The sequence below is a fragment of the Stegodyphus dumicola genome, chromosome 3, assembly GCF_044657685.1.
Source record: "Stegodyphus dumicola isolate Sdum_Otavi_A_Nest chromosome 3, ASM4465768v1".
Lineage (NCBI taxonomy): Eukaryota > Metazoa > Arthropoda > Arachnida > Araneae > Eresidae > Stegodyphus > Stegodyphus dumicola.
The window spans coordinates 55182459-55207417 of record NC_140770.1 but is presented as its reverse complement, the minus strand read 5'-3'; the positions used below and the strand labels follow the sequence as shown (position 1 = coordinate 55207417).

At 33.7% G+C, this 24959-nt stretch overlaps 1 protein-coding gene across 1 annotated transcript in view; it reads left to right on the top strand.

Moving 5' to 3' along the window:
- The window catches only part of LOC118187251 (methylsterol monooxygenase 1-like), a 35157-nt gene extending 13041 nt beyond the window's left edge, over positions 1-22116 (top strand). Inside the window, exons 4-8 of the mRNA XM_035357433.2 lie at positions 350-468; positions 5013-5140; positions 7946-8129; positions 11519-11639; positions 20765-22116. Of these exons, the coding sequence (XP_035213324.2) occupies positions 350-468; positions 5013-5140; positions 7946-8129; positions 11519-11639; positions 20765-20936 (724 nt within the window). The 3' untranslated portion in view covers positions 20937-22116. The remainder of the gene's footprint in view (positions 1-349; positions 469-5012; positions 5141-7945; positions 8130-11518; positions 11640-20764) is intronic.
- The last annotated feature ends 2843 nt before the right edge of the window (positions 22117-24959 follow it).

Genomic DNA, 24959 nt, shown 5'->3' with positions numbered 1-24959 from the left:
GTAAACTTTCAGTCTTGTGTACCAAAAAATCCGCCTTCTTGCATGTTAGCCGAATTGCTTGTTTTCGCGTAGACACTCTAATTTTAATTGTAAAAATTGTTTTTTTTTAAAATTTTTTTTAAACTTTATCTGGTGTTTTATATTTTGCTGTATTTTGCAATTTTTAATGAAGATATTTTGCGTTTTACGTATTTTTGCCTTGCCGCGAAGTGAGAACTGAATTAATTGAACTTCTTCAACGTATCTATTTATCCTTTTTAAAATAAGGCTTTACAAAATTTAATGACTTTAAGAAGGATTGCTTTAATCACGGTATTTTTGTTTTTACCAATGAATATTTTTCTTTCAGGTACTTCTACGTACGCCAGAGAGACCGACCGGAAGAGTGGAAGTGTCAACCGAAAAAATTTCTCTCATGGGAAGATGAGAAACATGCAATAATTTTAGGAACAGCTTGCATGTTTATGGGTATGAATATATAAATGGCATATTGCAATATTATTATTGTCAATCAAGAAACTAATCAATGTACATCATTGAAATAAAGTTTAGACCCTTCACTGTTGCACCTATCATGTAACATCATTTAAACAAAAGATGAAATGGAAGAAAAACGGAAAATGAGATGCTTTTTAAAAGTAGAAATTAGCGGTGTTTATTAATTAATGACTTATCATTTATCTTAAAGAAAAAATGCATAACTACGTGCGTGTATGCAAAAGGCTGATTTATAAGTCAAAGATTTCATCTGTTTCTCTTCCTTGATATTAGTCGTGGCAAGTATGTTACAAAGTTTTTTAAAATTATATTTTGACATACTCGAACTTGCAATTTAGCAATCATGGCCTTCAGTATTAGTCACGATAAATGAATCTACCTAGTTTATTTTGCTGCAATGGACGAGGAAAATATGTAACAGCGATATGATTGAATTTTGCTTGAAATTTGGGAAGATAGGAATATTAAAATGTTATGACAGGCATTTGGTGAAACAATTCGTAGCTTCATTATTCCAATAATGAAGGCACATCAGAAGAAGATACTAATCAAAATATTGGCATAATATATTGTTACGAAATGTCCAGCCGTTGCAAGATAGCTTCTCTGCAAACCAGATTTAGGGGCCAGAAAATGCAAAGGAAGACAGGGTTGCCACATTTGGCGAGAAATCGCCCATTTAGCGACAAAATTGGTGATATGCCATAGCCGGATGGAGAATCTTCTGGAAGGAATTCTTACTGGTTTAGCCCAGAATGTTCTCGAACACAAGCCAAAAGCTACATAAACCCTGCTGTTCTTCTGAGAGTCAGTCCGTATGGAGTTAGTGTCTCGTCTAGCGAGTCGATCGCTAATCAGTGATAGTCCATAGGGTTGACAGTCAATCAGTGAGCGCCGAGTTGGTCGTCGAGTGCACCGAGTCTTTTAGTGTATCGTGAGTTAGTGCATAGTTGAGTATTATCTTAGAGTGTGTTGAGCTCCGGGAACGACTGAACCGAGGAATCGGGGGCTGTACTCTAGTGTATCATCGCATCGTAGCGTAGAGCATCGTTGTAACGTGGGGAGTCTCAAGAGTACGTGGACTTTCCGAGAACGACCGGGCAGAGTCGAGAGCTGTACTCTTGTGTTTGCCATGAAGCTGTCTTCATCGTTATAGCCTAATAGCCTGAAGGCTGTGTCGCTGATTGTTACAGCATGTTTATAGTCGTTCTTCGACGACTGCAAGCGTGTTATTGGAGATTTCTTGAATAATATTGGTCAATAAATTGTGTTTCGATACTTCTTCAAGTGTCGTCGTTATTCACTCCAAATCCACGAACCGTTAACGAGCGTGAAAAGAAGAAATATACGTAATTAATTTATTATATACGTAATTAGGAACATGAAGGACATGAATATTCTTTTATGTCCTTCATTGCTGTTATGGATGCCAACATTGTAAACCATGGCCGATTAGTGAATGGTGACTGTTATGCATATGGCTCTAAAATTCATTTGCATATAGACGTGAAAATGAAAAGAGCAACAGTGGCTTTTACTCTTCAGCAATGCATGGTGGCATGTTGCTATTGCAAACCTAACAGTAATACCTGAAATCGATGAAAATCACGAGAATATTTTTCATATAGCCTGAACTTAGCTCCAGCAGATTTTTACTTTTTTAACATTGAAAACGGCAACTGTATTTTAAGTGCTTGTCTTCAGACAACCAAATGCTATGGCCGAAATGCTGAAAAGGATGTCACAGATGAATTCATATACTATTCAAAAGAATATTTCATGTTTTGGATCGCTTATAAATTAAAATAAAAATTTAGTTAAATATGAAAGTGTTTTGGAAATTAAAAAATACAGTACCCTTAGAATCATATAAATCTGTATAAAAAAACCAATCTTAAAAATTATGAAACTTTTCAGGCAGCCTCTCTGTAGAAAATACAGAATTTTCTAGATGGCTACTCAAAATTTTGAGTTACATTCCATACGTAATCGAGTATTAGAATATTAAATTCTCGAAACGTCAGTTACAGGTAATTTGAAAAATATTCTTCGAGTACTCGACAATGGATAATTTTTTAACAACTCGAACCGAATGCTGAGATGTATTATTCAAAAATAATATTAACTATGTAAGTCGAATTTTCATTTATTTGGAATTTCGTATACTTCCATTCGTCTCGACTGCGTATAGGTGTTATGTGTGTATCTTCGCATTCTCTGGATGCTCTGTTTTTGATATAAACAATGCTGTTTAGGTCCACTATATTTCTGCTTTGATCAAAATCCACCTGCCTAACAGAAGGATTGCTTGGATGGAAAATTTCCTCTTATTTGTTTATTATTAAAAGAAAATGCTTGTTATATATTTTACACGAAGGAAAAGAAACCACGAAAATTCCATGCACGACAGTCGAGGGGTTGGTGTCGTTTATTTGATTACGGAAAAGCACTCGAGGGCTATCTTCCTAAAGATAGGAATGTCTTCCTGAAGGACTTCCTGAAGGACACAAACAGTTGACAGAATATGGAGCAACTGAGAAGAGAGTATATGATAGAATATGGAGCAACTAAGAGAAACTGGCTTGTATACACGTTACACATGGAAAAAATCACAAAAACGTCCATGCTTTCAGCCCCTTCGATAGGATTCGAAACTCAATCCGAACTACCAGTGTTCAGCGACTTTACCGCTCAGCCTCTGGTAGAGGTGAAAGCCGGTAGAAAAATTTAAAGCAATTTACGGTTATTTTGCTGCTTTAGGCATACGATCAATTGCATCTGAACGTTTAAGCAAAACCTTAAACAAAAGAGATGCTAACTATTTTCTTCAACCCTTAAATTAAGTTCAATCCTTAATTAATACTTAATAAATCAATTTCCAATGAGTGTTTTTTTTAACTCTACATGTTTTGGGGGTATATAGTTTTACAACTACAAACTAACTGCAAAATCAACAATGGCATATTTATATATAAATTCTAAGCAAACTTATGCTCCACAGAAACTATAGAATGAAATAACGGAGAACTCTGCACACATATTTTACATTAATGTGTTGTAGTTAATAACAGGGTAAATGTCAGACGTTAATTATTATTAAATTTTTAGAAAATATTTATGCATTTTGAGGAAATGAATGCAGGTTATGCTTCTGGAAGATAAAAATATTTTGAGCCAGTTGCCGAAAATGCGTCATTTAAATAAAGGAAGTAATAAACTAATAAATAAAGCAATAATTTGAACGTCATCTTCTAAACGAAGTAAATATTAAACATTATGAATCAAGAAATTTCTAAATTCTGGGATGGAATAAAATCCTTAAACAAATTTGATTGTTAAACAAAGTTGAAAATGATCAAGGTACTTACGTATTAACCATAAGTACCGCAGCTGCATTATTTAGCGGTTTTTAAGTGCCGCCAAATCTACAAAATTTTGCGAAAATTTAATTTCTGATTTGTTACTTCAATCGAATTTCAATCGAAATTCAATTGAATTTCGGTGGAAAATGGGCCGATATAGAGTTTAACATGGATTCAAAGCAGTCTCTATTTTCTTTGACCTGATACTGCCGCCATATGAACTTTGCTAAGTAAGATTTTTCTAAACGATGTCTCGCTGTCCCCCTATGTTTCCTGTTTCTCCATTTAGCACTGATCCACTGTTTGTGTATGAACTTCCTGTATCATAATCAATAAAATTGTATTTATGATTAAGTTTAGCACGTAGGAATCCTTCTTTTTCTATTCCATTTTTTTGGTAACCTTTCCAACTGTCAGAATAAATTTGTGCTACCATCTGCAATGTTTTCAATAATTTTACTAAGAAGGATAGAGCCAGTTCTATTAAAAACAGTGACAACAAACGAATCTTTTATTTCTCTACATATACCACCAAACACCCACTGTTCGAGTAATACTCGACCACAATTATTTTTACGCTTCGTAAACAAACTTTCATCAATTTCTACAATGCAATCTAGTCTTAAGCAAATTTGATCGTTAAACAAAGTTAAAAACAAAGTTGAAAATGATCGTTAAACAAAGTTAAAAACAAAGTTGAAAATAACCGTTAAACAAAGTTAAAAATAACCGTTAAACAAAGTTAAAAATAACCGTTAAACAAAGTTGAAAATCATTGAAGAAAGTTTTGGTGAACATAAATGGTTTCAAAAAGTTCTATTTGTCATCAACTGAAGATGTGTTTATTATAGTTTTAACAAAACTGAAATTAAAAGTATGATTTAAAGACGAACAATGCTTGCTCTTTTTATTAATTGTTTTCCTTTGACTAATATTTAAATTCTTTAATGATAATTTTTAAGCTTTGAAATTTGTTTTCAGACTGGCTTGTATCTCTTTCACTTATTACAGTCTTCATTATAAGCTATGAACTTTGGCTTCCTAACACTTATTTACAAATGTTTGGAAACCAGGATGAAATCAAATTACATACATTATTTTTATGTACAAAAGAGCATCATTTAATTAAAAACTTTTTATATTTTCTTTCAGGCAGTGTCATATCTGGCTTTTTGTCATGCTGGACTATGAATGGTGGTTACACTGCCTTGTATTACAACATTCATGATTATGGCATTCCTTACCTTGTGCTCTCCATACCTTTAGTGTACCTTGTTACTGTAAGTACTAAATAATTTTTTTAATTTATTTAAAAACGTTTTATGAAATTTATTTTCATAACTACTGTGTTAAAATATAATTCTGAATTTTAATTTACAAAATATGATATTTACAGCTTTTAAAATTGATGTAATGTTGTCAGTTGCATTTTGACCGCGATTGCTTCCGCTGTCAATAAGAGTACGAATTGAAATGTTAAGCAAAGTGCAGCAATAAGAAAGAATTCGTATCTTTAAGTTGAATATGTTTCTGAGGGAATAAAGGTGTAGACAGCTAGAGAGTATTCAGGACACGAAGAAAATTTGAGAAAGCGCTACCTTTGAAGTAGCGAGGTAAAATTGATTAAAATACAAATCTTTACCCAAATTAGAAAGTGCTTTTTCTATGGAAAGCTGTAAGGAAAACGCGTTGGTAATTTTAAAAAAAATCTAGCATAATTTTGACAGCAGAAAATTTTAAAACAAATTTGACAGATGGTACTTTAGTATTATCGCAACCACATTGGTAGAAGTAGCCAAATTTTCAGAAGTCGCCAAACTGTGGCAACCATACACACGACAATTCTGCTTGTAACCATATAAGTAACTCAAGGTTTAAATTTGCAGCGTCGCCATTTTTGCACACTGTGCAAAAAAAAAAATGGGGCAGTTCTACATATCCCGTTCTACTGGGACGATTAACGAAATTCAACTTGCGTTTTCACGTGTCGAAAGCGCGACTAAGGATATCTATTAGATTTATATATAGCATTATTCTAACATAGGTATTTTGACATAAAATCGGACATTTTCTGAAATGACATGACAATTTGTTTCCATGTTTCGATTTTACGACTCAAATTATGCCAAACTATTAAGTTTTACAAAAATCGCACGAGTAGTTTTTAAGAAATTAGCTCTCAAAATTTTAGCTCCTCTATGTTAGTTGAATTTGGCACATATTTATTAATCTCTCTTTTTTATTAAACTTATTTGATTTTTCCTTTTACATTTCGAAATTTAAGTTCATTACAAATAAAATTCATCCATTTTTTATAATTTAATTTTAAAATTTGTATTTTTAAATAATTTTTATAAATTTAAAAAAATTATTATCATTTTAAAGTAGATGCATTTTCTAAGCATATCTGCAAAAAATTACAATTTTTTATCCCAAATTTCCCAAGATATACGTGAATTTACATTTTGGCGCGTTATGAAATTTGGCATATTTAATATAAGCGAAAATAACGAAAATGTGGTTTACACACTTTGTTAAATTTATTTGAAAGAATGAACGATGGACCTTTTTTCCTCTTGTGCATCAATGAGAAAAAGGAAAGTAAGTAGATTTACTATAAATTAAGAATCCCGTCAAGTGAATTACTCTCGGCGAAAGCTGAAAAAATTGCGCCAATATAAATTTTTAAATTTCTCGATAAATTACTCACCTAAAATTACAAAATTTAATATCTAGACATAATTTGCGCCGTTGAATCGAAATATGGAAAACAAATGATATGTTATTTCAGAAAAAATCCGGGTTTGTGTCAAAATACCTATGTTAGAATAAATGTTCTACATAAATCTAATATCGCTCTTTCGAGGCATGAAGAATGCAAATTGAATTTCGTCAATCGGCCCAGTACGAACAAAAGATATGGAACTGCCCAATTTTTTTTTTTACTTTTTTTCCGCAGTGTACATGCTGTTTTGGTTGTATTAGAAGCTCCAAAGACCAGTTGCGTTACTTTTAGTTTTCAGTTGAATTCTGAAATGCGTGCTTGTGGGACTCGCCTGCAAACAAAGAAAATTCTATGACATTTTTACAGGAATATAATATTTTGCCACAAAGACGGGAATATTCAGATTCGCATTGGATGAAGATATGTTTTGGAAAACAAACCTTTTGAAAATGGAACGTGAAAGGTATAACCAACACGTCAGTTTTTCGGAGTGGTAATTGGTTCAAGAATAGTCGTCTGCCATTTACCACAGTAATCAGATTTACGTACTGCTGGAGTTAAGAATAAACGAATATTAAATTTTGTTTGGAAGAGTTATTAGTATTTGGAGATATGCGTTATTAGTATAGAGTCTGGAAAAGAAGAAATGATTGGTGGAAAAAATTAAATCATTGAAATTCATGGACGTCTCTTTAAAATGAGAAAATAGAATGCTGTATATGTTTTACCACTGGAATGGGTTGTAGGAGGAATCTGAAGGGAATCGAGATAAATGTTTGTGGCCACTGTTCCCAACAGAAGTGCAACTGTATTAACGCAGAAAATAAATCCGATTGTTAAGAGAAAAAGTAGTATCCATTCAAAATGTTAGTCCGAAAATAAAACTTAAGAACTAGAAAAAGCTAGATTAATTCACAAAACTGTTAATCATACATATTTATTTTGTTGATCCCTGTACGTGCACAAAACGCAGAAAGAATGTGAGGATCCGCAAGATGGCGTAACAGCAAGCACTGGGCCACAGCCCCTCACCACCTGGAATGGTATTTAGTGAAATACATACGGCGTAAAGAAGAGGCTATTAAGGGAAACCATTCCTTAAAATTTGTTGGCTATAAAAAGCGATGGCTATAAAATTCCCAAAGGTAGAAAAAAATCTATTTGTAGGTAGTTTTATAAATTGTTTCCCGATATAAATATTGAACTAAAATTAAAATATCTACCTAATAATACGTACGATATGAAATAAATAACTTTCTCCCATTTGAAATTTTATAAATTAATATAACGTAATATTTGTTCCAATTTAAAACTTTGTTTAAAATAGTCCTAATGATTAAACTCAATTTTTTAATCACAGGAGGCCCTCTTCTATTATTATCATCGTATGTTTCATCTGCCTGCTGTGTATAAGGCATACCACAAGTATCACCATCGCTACAAGCAACCCACGGCTTTCTCATCTACTGCAATGCACCCTTTGGAATTCGTCATTTTACAATCAGCCATTTTTATTCCTATGTTTACGATTCCTGTCCATTACGGTGAGTATAGCAAGTAAAATTTTCCTATCTATTAATAAAAGATATCTGTTTCTTTATCTACGATAAACTGCGCAAAGAGTGTGGGGGGGGGGAAGTTAACTTCTTGAAAAGACTAAGGTATTTTCTCTCTCTTTTCAGCAGTTAGAGGTTCGAATCTCGGCGAGAGCATTGCGTATTTTTCACATCTAAAAAAAAAGAAAAAGGTTTAGGTTAACTTGGCGTTTTAGGTTGTGGTGTTGTGCGGCCCCAACCTACACGCAACAATTATAGTGACTGCTATGAACTGGAAAGTACACAAAACTCGTAAGAAGGGTTTAACTCCCTTTTTATTCTACTTTAGAAGTTACAGATGCGTGCACTTGACGCTCACAAACTACGCCGACCCCGCGGTAAAATAAAAATAAGAAACTAAAAATGAATAATAACAAGTTACTACCTACGAGGCTCTCTAAACGTAACTAACCTAACCGCGTTCTAAGATACAGCTGATATTTCAGCAAACTTTCTGAATATTAAGTTGAGAGATTCAACTATCTGCCGAGGCAAGCACACAGGCCGGAAACGCGCGGTTCTTTAATTTCTACCTAGCCACCTTCACGCTCGTGAAGCAAGAAAGCACACTTACGAACTCGTTTCCCTTCTAGTTAACTCAAATTACTTCTGCTTGAAAATTGAATACTTTGCGCGTTCTACTAAAATTTACATACTCTGGCATTGGCAATTCCAAGGGAAAGTAAGGCTTGACAGGAAAGGTAGTTTAAACTTAAAATAAATGTTAGTTAAAATAAATATAAACCCTACAAGGTTAGGTTAAAAATTTAGGTTTCAAAACAACTTAATGACTCTACAAGTGGCGAGCGAAAAGGTGGTGGACGATAATACATCGCACCAGGGTTTGGCGAGTGAGTCCTCTAGTTTCTAATCGCCGTTTAAAAAATGAAGCATATAAGATATTTTTCCCTCCTTTCTGCATGTAATTCGAAATGTAATTCGACGCGTATTCCAGATGTTCAGAGTTTGGCTCCAAGAGAGGACTTTGCGCATTTTTCATGTCTCCTGCTTCAAACAAAACCGAATGACTCTACAAGACTATACTTGGTATTTCGGAATTGAGAGCTGAAGTGAGAGGAAGGTACTATACATGCGTAAATAAACAAAAATATCCCACCAATGTATGGTAGGAAATGCATTTTTATGAGTTACCGGTGAAAGATGACTGGTAGACAACAGGTTACAGAACAAATCTTAGTACAGATTAGAGTGCAATGAAATGATTGGCACACATTCTTGGCAAATGTTGAAAATGAAAGCTACTAGCAACAACCTAAGCGAAATAACGCGTTTCTTAAGACGGATGAATACATCAAAATAGTCCAGGGATACTATAGATGGGAATGGCGGTTTACTGAATCAGCTACCGGGAATCATTTAGAAATTATGACCTTCGGTTATCTAGTAAAAAAATCTGGCAGACTCGTATAAGAATCTGAGAGACTGTTCATTCCGATAGGGCCTTTAAATCATGTTTATTTACTACTGGCTTCAGATTAAAATATGCTGGAGAAATAAAAAAAATATGCAAGAACCATATTTTTCAAAACATGCTTTAGAACACATTTATCAAGAGCAGTGGAATTCGTGTTCACCAAACCCTGGAATTGGTTACAAAACACAGAAGCAGGAACACGAGCTCTATCAGGGCATTCGCCGTGGGTATATCTGAGAATATTTGATGTTGCTTCAACTCCAGGCCTCCTCGATGGCGTGACGAGAACTTCCAATCCAAAAAGATCAGTAACAAAATGAGTGTTCTGTTCATCCTCAATAAGGACTATCTGTGAAGAAGAACGAGTATAATGTGGGCTCCTGCCTCGAAGCATGTGAATTTTACCCATATTATTTATGTATAGTATATGCGTGAAACGTATGTTTACTCCTGTCTGAAAATGAATTTGCTTTACTAGATAACTATTATGTAGTATAATATTTCCTTTTTAAATGAGGCAACAAATGTGAATTAGAACGGTTAAATTTAGTATTTACTTCGAAGTTTCACTGATGAGTTATTTGGATACTTTAGACTATTATTACATTTATATTGATATGGATGTGCTCACTATACGAAATAGTTATTAATCATTATTTAATTTCATCTAATGAATTCAATAGTTTTTTTAATTTAAAAAGGATACAACATGGCAACCAGTGAAAACTAGTAGTTCGGTCCGAGGTTCGTATCCCGCGAATGGGCTGGCTGCATGGACGTTTACGTGGTTTTTCCCATGTGTAACATGTATACGAGCCAGTTTCCTTTAGAAAGTCCTCCACGAAGGTATCTCTCCCCTTAGGCAGATAGCCCTAGTGTGTTTTGCCATAATTAAATAAACCAAACCAAACTTGGCAACCAGTTTCTACATAATAAATTAGTACCGTGATATAACAGAACCAGTTGTTTTTAGAATTGCTTCAACAATACGCAATTAATACTAGTTCTACTTTTTCCAGTCCTGCATTCTTGAAAATTGCTTTCTAAATTTCAATTTTATCTTTTACTGAAGTTGTCTTCCGCTTTCTAGACATTTTAACAACATATCAAGTTCAAGAAGAGTGCTATGTACAAATAGTAGTTAAGTTAAGATGTTACAGGTAGCACAAAATGTTACAAATTGAAGTAAGTTCTTATCGAATTTCTTCTGATTAGCAGGTCCTATTTTTTTCTGCCCCTCCAGACGACGTTCCTTCTATCCACCTGTCACATCTCAAATGCTTTCCAGTATAAAATATCTTACTTCTTCGTTCTCTTCGTATTTTCATATACAACTATCTAATACCACATAAAAAAGCTATGACTTCTATTGAAACTACCGCCCACCAGCGGCCGAGCGGTAAAGTCGCTGAACACTGGTAGTTCGGTCCGAGGTTCGAATCCCGCGAACGGGCTGGCTGCATGGGCGTTTTCGTGGTTTTCCCCATGTGTAACGTGTATACGAGCCAGTTTCCCTTAGAAAGTCCTCCACGAAGGCATCCCTCCTCTTAGGCAGATAGCCCTCGAGGCTTTGCCATAATCGCATACACACACTGTGCAGTGTTTTACAGAATGTGTCTTACAAAGTTTTACTTATTTATGTCACTCAATTTTTCTTGATAAATTTTATTTTTATTTATTTATTCCTTTATATTTTTGTGTGTACGCTGATGCTGGGTATTATAATTATAATTATTATTTATAGATGTGAGATTTATTGTAAATGTTACTTTTTATGCTGCAAATGTCTAGTTTAGTATTTTTGGTGAAGTCGATGCATTCCCCTTCCCTCAATAGACAATTTTTATCTTATATTTTATTTCTTAGTTGGTTATATTTTATCTTATTTATTATTCTTCTTTAGCTATATTTATTGGCCTTGTGTTGTATGAATACTACTACAGCGTCATCGGGCATTCTGGTGTCAAAATAAAAGCTCTGTGGCCTTGGCAACCGGGTTCTATGTTTCACGACAACCATCACGAGTAAGATTTTATTTGAAGATGACAAGTTTTAATATTGTTCATTTTGCTGTTGTAATTTATCTTATTGTTCCTCGAAGAAAAACATGTTAAATTAAACTTTAAAATTATCAAAATTCAACCTTAAAGAGGCGTTATTTCAAACTTAATATTCTATTCATTTCCAAAGACAGTCTGGCTACGCTTTCTTCATCAGAAGGTAGTTTATTGCTGAACCTAACCGTTAATGTTGTTAAAATGTTCTTTTTTGATATCCAGCAATGAAATATCCCACATATTTTCGGTAGCTTAAAAATTAAAATTAAAAATTAAGTGCTTATGAAGGTTTGATTTAAAATTTCTGATGATTCCTAGGTCCCTAGGCTGGACAACGCTTGTAGAATTCGGTGCCTAAAATTCAATCCTCATCACTCCCTTAAGATAAAAAATCTGATGTATACACCACATGACTTCCTTGTACGGAATATTAAATTATACGCACTTTTTCTTCCATTTCATTTAAACTTATTGGATTGAATTAAATCTACTTTGCCGACAGCGCATAAACCACAATAGAATAAATGCATTCTTTAAAATTCACTCTAGTATTTGTTTACCATAGCGACACTCTGGCGCTAGATTCACTTAACAGTATTATATTTCGTTCATATTATAACTCATAAGGCACAAACTTTATATCATTTAAAGAATAGAATTATCTAATCGTTGCCACATGTTCTATTCAAATACTGTAATAAAGCTAGAATGATGTATAAAAGAAATTAAGCAAACAAAACAAAAAAGAAACAGTTTTTCACAGACGATTGAGTATTTCTCATTCAATTAATTCAGTTCTCAATTCGCGAGAAGGCCAAATTATTATTATATTAAAAATTACGAAGTAAATCTTAAACACTTATTTCCTCAAAAAAATTCCAGAAAGGATTAAGCATGATTTAATTGGCAATAATAAATGAAGGCGTTATCTTTGTTGTTGCGAAGCTAAGTTTCTCTAGATTGGCAACAAATTCACTAATCTCCTGTTTCAAATGTAAACATCAACGGCCGCCGTCAAAAAAAAAAAAAAAAAAAAAAAGGCTTAGCGGCACTTAAACAACTTTAAAATTGTTGATAATTCTAAAAATATTGCACACAGATTTACTAAAGGCATAAAATCCTTAACCGGAAGATAAAAACAACATAATTCAATCATTTTTAAAGCAAAAAATGTACAATTTACCAACATATAAGAGTAAAGAAACTGAGATCACTGAGCCGGGTAACAGAGTGGATATATATATAAACATATTTATATAAGTTTGGCGCGGCCGATTGCAACCAAAATACGAGGTGCACATCTACATGTTATAGCAGTCTCATATACAAAATTTCAACGTTCTGAGGCTACTCGTTTTTGAGTTATGTGAGGTACGTACGTACGTACGTACATACGTTCGTACAGACGCCGCGAAAAATTCTCTTCAGAATTAATGTTAAACAGTTTTATACTTTTTTCTGGAGGAAACGAGTCTTTTATTCTGTCCTTACGTACAGATCGTTAAACATCGTTAGAAAACATCGTTAAACTGCATTCGATAGCGGTCAAAATGGATATTTTCGTTGAAATATGCTGCCTGAAACTTTTCTCGATTACAATATTTCCTTTTTTCTGCGTACACTACAGCGTCATCTTTTTACTTCGAAGTAAAAAGGCCGCCGTCACGTGTTCACAGGATTTATAACTCATCAGTAATTTTCGGTTAACTTCGGAATGTTAAAGAAACTTGCCAAGAAAATATTAGCTGAACTGGAGAAGTCAATAGAAATTTTATGAATCACAAAAACATTGCTCGCTGTAACCCGAGTTTGCTCTTTAAAAATCGAGTTATACTCCAATAGAACATTGTATTAACCAAGTATTTTCGAATTTCTGGTTAAATACGACTTCTCGTTTAATCAGGGCTCGTTATAAGCTGGTTATATTATAATATAGAATTAGTGATCAAATATGAAATAAAGTTTTCAGTTCAAAATAATAATTGAATTAAAATATGCAGTCCAAAAGTCTAGAAGGTAAACATAACAGTCTTTCTACTTCTTGTCGTGACAAATTTTGGGTTCATTTGTGGAGTAGGAAGGCAAGGAATGTTTCCCTTCTTAATGCAGATCCTCTTCAACTCATATTTTCAAAGGAAAATTTTTTTTCACGGATCGTACCATCTGTCCATAAACTGTTTTAACTCGAAATCCTCTAATGCTTTCGCTTTTGTTCGAGCCCTTTTGAACTGATGCAAAAATATCCACAGGGAAAATTTTCTGAATGGGTCGTACCATCTCTCCATTAACTGTTTTAACTCGAACTCGAAATTCAGCTCCAAAAATTATCAAATGACGACATTACTAAAGCGATAATGCAATTTTGAGTTGCAAATACTTCTGAATACTGTTCATAGATGGCAGCAGCAGTTAATTAAGATTTAAATTTCCGCTGAAAACAGCACTTAAAAGATTTAAGTACACATATTTGGTTTATTTTAAAACATGCTTTTAGGGGAGACAATATAATTTGTTTCATGAACAATTTTAGTTTTTATAACTAAATGACTTCAAATCGAAAATAGATAAAAATTATAAAAGCATTTTTATAATTTCTACAGATGATCGCAAAATATTAATAATTAATAAAAATACATATTATTTATTTTTCATTTTATAAGGATCTCATGTCAATTTTCGAGGTGTGTTTACACTTTCCTCTTCAGTATTTTTTTTCGTTCTATCCCTCTTTTCAAGAAAATAATTAAAAGTCTGAAACGAAAAATTTTTAGATTCAAATCGAAACCTCGTTTCAGAAGTATCCGTGAAAATAGGATTTCTCATTTTATTGTACTTTGTAAATGACTACATGCCATATAGTTTTCTTAAGCTTATTTTTTATTATCTTTTGGCATCACCTGTTCGATTCTTCAGCTATGATTTGCATGCACGGTTCACACCGTTGCTTAGCATGATAATTGAAACTACTTGCTGTTTTTATGTTTAACATAACTATTGTTACTAAGCAATAAAAGATTAATTTAAAATTATTTCGAACATATTACGCATAGCATAACAAGTCTTATACAATCAGTGGACGAAGGAATTATCCAGAATGTGCAGACGAAATACTGTTACTTTTTTATGTGCCGATGTGGGATTTTTCATTGTAATATCCAAGAGTTTCAGAAACATTTCAGTCTGAAAGAAGCTATCATATCTAGAAACAACGATGTACAGAATATTACTTTACGTCTTTGTTGTATGCTATGATTGATCAAAATTACCTGTACCACTATTAGGAATTTAACAGGGCTTTGTAGAGCTATAAAACGTGACATTAAATAATGACACTGGACCATACAGGCTCACAAACAGCAGAACAGCCCCATACTGCTTTAAAATAACTCAAAAAATATTAACTACTTACAGACTTAAACTTCCTCTTTCAAGACTGATGAGAGCTACCAACCACTCCGTCAAATAACACTTAATTACAAACTTTGTAATATAAAATAAAATGCATGTTACTTACATGTACACTGCGAAAGAAAAAGGTGGGGGAAGTTCTACAGGGGTTGGACAAAAATATGAAAACACCTTTAAAAAAACACGTTTCTTTGCTTAATATGGTGTAGGAAACCCGTTGGCATCCAAAACAGCTTGCAGTCTTCTCGGAATGCATAAATACAGTTCCTGTATGTTTGCCAAGGGAATATTATACCATTCTTCCTGCAAAACGGTGGCAAGTTCATAACGATGTTGGCGGTGGATAACGAGAACGCACTTTCCGTTCCAATGTAGACCACAAAGGTTCGATAATATTCAGGTCTGGTGACTGTGGTGGCCAGGCGAGATGGGACAACTCATCCTCGTGCTCAGAAAACCAGTCCTGGACAATGTGAGCTGTGTGAACAGGGGCTTTGTCGTCTTGGAAGACACCATCACCTTTGGGGAACAAGGTTTGTACAATGGGATGAACTTGATCGGCCAAAATGTTCACATAAGTCTTGGCAGTCATGTGCCCTGACACTGTTATCATGGGGCTAGCAGAGAACCACGATATTGCTGCCCAAACCATAACAGAACCCCCGCCATGTTTCACTCTTGGCAACAAGCAGTCTGTATTATAGGCTTGAGATGGCGTTCTCCAGACGTAAACTCGGCCAGAAGTGGGAAACAATGTGAAAGAAGACTCGTCAGACCATATTACTCGCTTCCACTGCTCTATAGTCCAGGCTTTATGACTTAAACCCCACCTTTTCCCGTTACGGGCATTAGCATCATTGATGAGTGGCTTCTCAATTGCAGCACGGCCAGCAATTCAGTGTTTATGAAGCTCCCTTCTAATTGTTTTGTTACTCGCAGGGTTCGGTAACACAACATTCATTTCAGCAGTAACTTTTGCAGCTGTGGTCCTCCTATTTTTCGTCACAATTGCCCTTAATGATCGTCTGTCACGATCACTCAGGACACACTTTCGTCCGCGCTGTGATTTAGCAGATGATGTTTTTCCGCTTTTCAAATATGCGGAATAAATCTTCGATACAGTACCTCTTGAAACACTAAACACCTCGGCTACCTTGCTTACGGAAGCACCTACCATACGTGCTTCAACAATTTGCGCACGTTCGAAGTCTGTTAACTCTGACATAATGCAATGACAACCTCACATGACAGTACTCCGACAACAACTGAACTGTTTAGCACATTTACGAAGTTGTATAGGTGGCGTCAGTAGTCAAAAACGCCAGCGCCACCTACATATTTCATTAAAATCAATCTTTCTTTTCAAACATGCATTTCAGAAGGTGTTTCCATATTTTTGTCCATCCACTGTATATATCCCGTTCTACTGGGCCAATTGACGAAATTCAACTTGCGTTTTTCATGTCTCGAAAGCGCGACTTAGGATACGTATTAGATTTATATATATATAGCATTGTTCTAATATAGGTGTTTTGACGCAAAATCGGACTTTTTTTAAAAGACATGCCAACGTTTTTTTATACTTCAATTCTACGGCTCAGTTTATGCCAAGTTTTGTAAAAATCGCAGGAGTAGTTTTTACAAAATTAGTTCTCAAAATTTTAGCTCCTCAATGTTAATTGAATTTAATATATATTTATTAATATCTCTTTTTTATTAAACGTTCATGATTCCTTCTTCCAGAATTCAAAATTTAGGTACATTCCAAATAAAATTCGCCCATTTTTTATAATTTATTCTTAAAATTTGTAATTTTAAATGATTTTTATAAATTTTCGAAACAAATTTTTAATTATAACCTATAGAATTTTTATCATCATCTTAAAGTAGATGTATTTATAAGCATACCTGCAAAAAATTTGAGATTTTTATTCAAAACTTCCTAGGATATACGTGAATTTACATATTGGCGCGTTTTAAAATTTGGCATATTTGTTATGAGCGGTTATAACGCCAAATGTGGTTTATGCACTTTGCTAAAATTATTTGAAATAATGAACGATGGCTTTTTTCCCACTCGGTTACAATGAAAAAAAGGAAAGGAAAACAGGTTGCTATAAATTAAGAAGTTCCCCAAGTGAATTTTTCTTGACGCAAACTGAAAAATATACGCCAACATAAATTTTGATATTTCTCCGTAAATTTCGCACCAGATTGTACAAAATATAATAAGTAGGCATAATTTGAGTCGTAGAACCGAAATATGGGAAAATCAAATCGGCATGCCATTTCAGAAAATGTCCGATTTTGTCTCAAACTACCTATATTAGATCAATGCTATATGTTAATCTAACATATGTCCTAAGCCGCGCTTTCGAGACATGAAAAATGCAATTTAAATTTCGTTAATCGGCAGAATAGAACGGGGGATATAGAACTGTCTCATTTTTTTCCGCAGTGTACATGATGTCACGAAATTTCTTTGAAAGCAATGAATTTTTAAACTCCTTCAACAGTCTTCGGAATAGACAGGCATTCGAAACTATGCTATGTCTCATATTTCCAAAACATTCACAAGAACATCTCCTTTCTCTTAAACTTCAACTAGAATGTTTTCATGAGTAAGTAGCTTGGAAATGATAACATTAACGTGAACAGATACATAATTTACATACTTTACTGATTTCCAAATTTTCCAAGACATCTATTTCTTTTTCTTCCAGGGTGATTTGTCCTTCTTAAAAAATGTCCAATCCAGCCTTACGAAAGCTATTGGTAATACATGTTGAAGTAACTTTTTTCATTCATCGTTCATTAAACGGATCGCTACGTACGTTTATACGTACGTCGCTACGTACGCATTAAATAATGACACTAAATAATGACACTGGCATGTCGAAGTTCTGGCATGTCGAAGTTCTGACATGTCGAAGTTGTTCCTTCATTAAATAATAAATATAACTAAGTCTTGCAATTGCAAGTATAGTTAATGTTTTTAAACATAAACTTGGGTGCATTTAAAAAAATCAGTCATACTTCCGAGATTATTTATCTAATTATGAACGGTAAATTAAAAAATAAATAAGTAAATAAACACGACTCACTAATTTCACATACTAGAGTTTCAGCTGCAGTATCAGAAAACATGAACAGGACTTTCTAGAAATATATATATTTAATTGGCAGAATCTTGTATCCAAAACTGGTAAAGTCTTGTTGTTGCCAGTTATAGAAGATTATTTGGCATATGTGTGTATGCATTTTGCATTTCTGGTGTAGGGTAACCCACAGTTTTTTCCCCACGTTGTGAAATCATACTTATTGAACTCCTACTACATGAAACTACATGGAAAAAAACGATGTTTTTATATAGCAAATTCCGTATTCAAACAAAAGCGCTCAAATTTATGCCCTCTTACAATGACATATATAATAATTCCTTTTGCCGCCTAACCGGAAGCGTGTTTAGTGACATTACCTGCCGTACAGAAAGGCTTGGGTTCGAATCCCGAGGAAAGCGCGGATGTTTGTAAATGTATAGTGTCTGTGCGACATCGGGGCACTCTAAATATGCGACGAGCCGGAAGTCCTCTCTTACGGTTTAATCCATCCAACTGCAAAGTACCTGTGCAAAGTATATCTTAGACAATATTGTCTGCAATGCAAATTATGCACCATTAATATATAACTGTGTATTATGAATGCTGCAATGTAAACAAATTCCCGAGCATGGTGTTAGCGTTGCCTGGTCAGGTTACACTTCCATAGATGGTTAGTGCAGTGGGGCGATACCAGTTTTGCCCATGGGGAATGTTTTGGTGCCCCCTGTACTTCTTTCTGTCTGTCTGTCTGGGGTGCTCTCCTTCAAAGTTGGGCAGTGCAACTAAATAAAGTCGTAATGTCACCTGGTTGGTGCCCATGGTTCTTGCCAGCGAAGGGCGCAATCTTGCCTCCTTGCCACGGCGAATTACTTGGGCTTGTTCTGATGTCACACTGGCGAGATTATTGTTACAATAACAACAAAATTCCTTTTTTAAACAAAATTAGGATTAAACATTTATTCATTTTTGGGATTGTTTATTGTGCAACAATAAACTAACTGTTTTTCACCTGAGACTATTAATAGCTTACATTTCGAAATACGTGAAAATTTGACGTTAGAGGTATCTTTACTGGAAACTTTCCAAAATCCTATTATATTTGTTAGGTTGTGTTAGGCTATTGTTCTTATATTATCCACTCGCCTTGGGTGCCTGAAACTTTAAATGCTAAATTAAACTTCACACGGTCTTATCCGTAGTCAGCTCTCAAAGTGTGTCCATTCCGTAAAATATATAAGATCTTTAATTTTAAAATTTAATTAATTAATTTTAATTTTAATAATTAGTTTTTAAATTTTAATTAAAAAACTAACTGAATTTTAATTTACTTTTCAGGTTTAATTCTTTTGTTACTGATTTAAGAACAAAGCGATCGAAATACAATTAATACACTTAAGAATAATTTAAATCTTTATTTTATCTTTTAAATCGCATATATTCCAGATAAAAATTAAAATGCATTTAATATTAAATTGACAAATTTATGAAAATTATCTGTTTTTATATAAATAAAAAAAAACAAATTCTTATTAAAATGCCTGGTATAGATTTATTTGAATTTTTAAATATTGTGAGAATTTTCAATTTATATTTGAAAAGCAAGAAATAATAAGTTTATTAAAATTTTAATTACATGGTCTTTTAAAAATGTTTTGTGCATCTTCTAATTTTTTCTTAATTTATGCATTATAAAGTTTCCCCAAATTTTTAGATGCATAACGAACATACACGGAGCTTGAAGGAAAGAGGAAAAACTGCAAAATGTCGTTGTAACAATGAGTGGGCCAGGTATTTCTTCAGATCTCGCTCTTTAGTTAGCATCTGTGATTATCATGTTGAAGATTTTTGGCAGAAGCCCGTGTATGAAACTAAATCGTGCTTACGGTGTCGGACACATTTTCAGTCTCAGAATATTTGAATTTTTGTATTAGAAAATGTTTGTAGTTTAATATATCTGACTGCACGTTCTGTATCTCAGTCCTAATTATTCTTCAAAGGAATGTGTTACGTATACTATATTACTGAAGTATTTGTCTTTTCCTCAAACCACACAGATTTTACCTCTTGGAATGGCAAGTTAATGTCATTCCACGAGATATAAGAGATTTCATTTATCATCCAGACGCTTTAACAAACTTGCTATTTGTAAAAGCTGTGGCCATTCGACGTCTCTTAAAATTAAATTTATATTTAAACTTCAAATGAGTTTATTGCTTAACTAAACAAACGATTTAAATATAATATTTGTGTTTTCTGCTAAATTATATTTTATTTTCTAATAATATCTCTAAATTAGCTAATAATTACTCACTCAATTCATGTGATTTATAAAATATCTAATCGAAAATTGTTATAAATATTTTCTCAGGTATTCTAAAAGATGCTTTTGATACTATATATTGTGCACTTCGTTCCAAAATAATCGTTTGCTTCCCGCTTTTATTCGCTTTCTTTTAAATTGTTATTAATTCAAGCAAAAGCAGAATTTTTTTTACTTATCTATCATGTTAATATGCTATTATTGAATTTTTTGATTAGTTGTCAACAGACATATTTATCCTTCCTACTGTTTTTTTCCCATAGATTTTTCCATGTTAACTTTGGCTTAAATACAAAGTTATTCGATTACCTTCACGATACGCTTCGCAAGGAAGACCGCATCTACTCCGAAAGTATTTTTTTTGGACATGGAAAAGAATGGGCAGCAGCTACCGAAGAAGAGAAACAAGAATTCTTGCGCAATCACCAAGACTGAGAGAATCACACTCAAAAAACACTTGGCTATTTAGTGACATGCATGGCGAGATGTGTTATGCAAGTTTTCTGGATGGAATGTGAATACCCAGAGACGAAACGAGTCCATCTCTACTATATCTTACTTTTGCTAAGGTTATATATCACAACGGAAAAGATGGAACAGAAAGAAAACAAAACAGAAACTTAACGGAAGGAAATTACTTTATGTATTTGTTGTAAATATACGTACACATATACTGCAACCGATTTTCAGACGAAAGTATATTTGGCCGAGATTTCGATCCGTATCTCCGGTACCATGTTAGTGTAAATGTAAACTGGCTTACATATAATGGAATTTAATAGCATGTCGCCAGATGTATCTTCGCCCGAAAACCCTTCCTGGGTATAATAATTTTGTGAAAAAATAACTAATTCTTTTAGTGTTTGTGTACTAATGAAAAATGTAATTTGATTGTGGGTACTTACATATTATCGCAACCGCATTGGAGCACTTTGGCGAATTTTACGGAAGAAAAAGAACAGTTACTTCTATTGTAAAAAGTTACATATTACACATATACATATTATTCTATACGTATTCTACGTTTAAACTATGTATTTATTTCAAAACACAATCAGTAAACCTAGTTACAAACGGGTTTCTTTGTTGTGGTGGAAATTTCGTAACTATCGCTTCGAGAAAGAATTCGAAGCATTGTTCCTTTAGGGATTTTAGCAGTAAAATAATGTATTCTTGCAAAAATTTCATTTCCCTTTCTTCTATTTTAGGAAAATTCTACAAATACATATTTTAAAACCGAATTTAAGACAAAAAAGTAATCATAAATTTCGATAAAAGCCGTTAGAACTTGAAATACAAAAGAAAAAGAACTTACACGGAAATGGCTAGGTTGGAAACTGAATATTTGTCATGCGTATGGTTGCCTAAATAACTGTTATGCGCTTGGTCTCCAGAGCTTGTGTATTATGAAGCTTTGGCGATTTCTATTAAGGTGGTTGCGATAATACGTAAATACCTGTTTGACATAATTAAATTGTTTTTAAAAAGTGTTTTAAGATGTTAAATAAATAAGTTTTATTTGTGTTTTAATACATTTTTTATTCATATTCTTTTTAAGTGTGCAAAAAATATACACGCATTTTGTATCAAATAAAAAAAAACTGTTTTTTATTTATATTAATAGTTATCAGAGTTTCAATATGTACTACATAATAAACACTATTTGAAATATAACTCACTCGTTTTATAATGAACCTCTAAACACAGGTGTAAAAAAACACGTATAAATTTATCAACATGTAGAATACTGAATGAAATTCTTCGAAGCATGATTTATTACTATAAATCTGCTAAAGATTTATTACTATAAATCTGCTAAAGATTTAAAAATTTGAGGACATGAGTTTCCAATATAAAGTATACTTTCAGATGGAATTTGAATGAATTACTTTTCAGATAAGTTGTATTTAAATAACTTAAAAATTCCCGATTTTATTTTTCTAATGTATCAAATAATGATTATTTAATAATTCAAATTTATGTTTTAAATTGTTAAAGCGTGTTTTCGTTTCATATGCTGATAATGTTCACATACTTACGATTTAAAAAAGGCACAAAAGCCACTTACATACGATAAGTAAATTGTACCTTTCCATCTGTAAAAAATAGCCAGATTGGGCCAAGGTTGTTGTGTTAATACGTACAGTGGATGGACAAAAATATGGAAACACCTTGTGAAATGCATGTTTGAAAAGAAAGATTGATTTTAATGAAATATGTAGGTGGCGCTGGCGTTTTTGACTACTGACGCCACCTATATAACTTCGTAAATGTGCTAAACAGTTCAGTTGTTGTCGGAGTACTGTTATGTGAGGTTGTCATTGCATTATGTCAGAGTTAACAGACTTCGAACGTGGGCAAGTTGTTGGAGCACGTATGGTAGGTGCTTCCGTAAGCAAGGTAGCCGAGGTGTTTAGTGTTTCAAGAGGTACTGTATCGAAGATTTATTCCGCATATTTGAAAAGCGGAAAAATATCATCTGCTAAATCACAGCGCGGACGAAAGTGTGTCCTGAGTAATCGTGACAGACGATCATTAAGGGCAATTGAGACGAAAAATAAGAAGACCACAGCTGCAAAAGTTACTGCTGAAATGAATGTTGTGTTACCGAACCCTGTGAGTACCAAAACAATTAGAAGGGAGCTTCATAAACACTGAATTGCTGGCCGTGTTGCAATTGAGAAGCCACTCATCAGTGACGCTAATGCGCGTAACAGAAAAAGGTGGTGTTTAAGTCATAAAGCCTGGACTATAGAGCAGTGGAAGCGAGTAATATGGTCTGACGAGTCTTCTTTCACATTGTTTCCCACTTCTGGCCGAGTTTACGTCTGGAAAATGCCATCTCAAGCCTATAATACAGACTGCTTGTTGCCAAGAGCGAAACATGGCGGGGGTTCTGTTATGGTTTGGGCAGCCATATCGTGGTTCTCTGCTAACCCCATGATAACTGTGTCAGGGCACATGACTGCCAAGACTTATGTGAACATTTTGGCCGATCAAGTTCAAACTTTGTTCCCCGATGGTGATGGTGTCTTCCAAGACGACAAAGCCCCTGTTCACACAGCTCACATTGTCCAGGACTGGTTTTCTGAGCACGAGGATGAGTTGTCCCATCTTCCGTGGCCACCACAGTCACCAGACCTAAATATTATCGAACCTTTGTGGTCTACATTGGAACGGAAAGTGTGTTCTCGTTATCCACCGCCAACATCGTTATCTGAACTTGCCACCGTTTTGCAGGAAGAATGGTATAATATTTCCTTGGCAAACATAGAGGTACTGTATTTATCCATTCCGAGAAGACTGCAAGCTGTTTTGGATGCCGATGGGTTTCCTGCACCATATTAAGCAAAGAAACATGTTTTTTTAAAGGTGTTTCCATATTTTTGTCCAACCCCTGTAAGTACCTGTTATTGTGAATTTTTAATTAATACAAAATGTTCGCTTGCATTTTTTTCTCATTGGAAAAAATTCTGCAGCATCCACTTATAATCGCTTTGCTTTTCTAGCTATGTGTCGGAGAAATCACTGGTATCAGTTTGTTGAGAATTTAGGGAGCTCGCAAATCAGCGTTCTGAAAAGAAGATCTTCCAACCATGAAGTATTTTATGAAGAAATACATAACAATAGAAGAATTAGCTGCTAAAATATTTCTACAGAAAATCCAAAGCAAATTATTGAATACGAGAGTTTTGACCGTAGTAGTTACTCCCTGACGGGAAGTTTAAAACCATAAAGTTTAAAATTTCATGAAATCTCTAAAATACTGTTGCAATATTTTGTTAAATATTTATTTTATTTTATTTTATTTAGTTTGCTAGGTGTTAAGTACTATTTTTTTTTTACTCGCAATTAAGTCGATTGTTATTGTGTAAAAATTAAGAAGACGTAGAATTAGAAATTTGACCTAAACTATGTCTTTATTTAAACGCATAAATACATACAATGTGATTTGGATAGTGTCTTAAATTACGCAAATAGGTATTTGAAATTAACAGATTTTGCACTAGAAGGCATTTAAATGAAATGTACGAATTCTGAAATATAAAAGTCTAAAGAACATTACGGATCTCGGATCTCCATGTAACAGGAAAAAATCCTCTCCTAACAAATTTTTAAAATGAATCAGATACTATATCTAAAAGTACAGATGGTTTGCCTACTCATTAATCTGAGGGAAGGAAACTAATACGAGGTTATAAGGCAGAAAAATCGGAGTAAAATTTTGGCTTAACATAAGATGAAGAAAAGCTAGTTTGCAACGTGTCCAAAATAAATTTAGTTAGTCAACGATTTGTAGTATTTGAACTGTTTAGGGAAACAGCTTCAAAGAAAGCAGAAATTGCTTACGTTAACCCATAGGAAACTGAAGTCTTCGCTAACCTGTATTCTTAAAATACCAAAACGTCTGTTCCTGTCCACTACCCTTCCCGCATGTTTTCCCTCTACCCCGTCGTT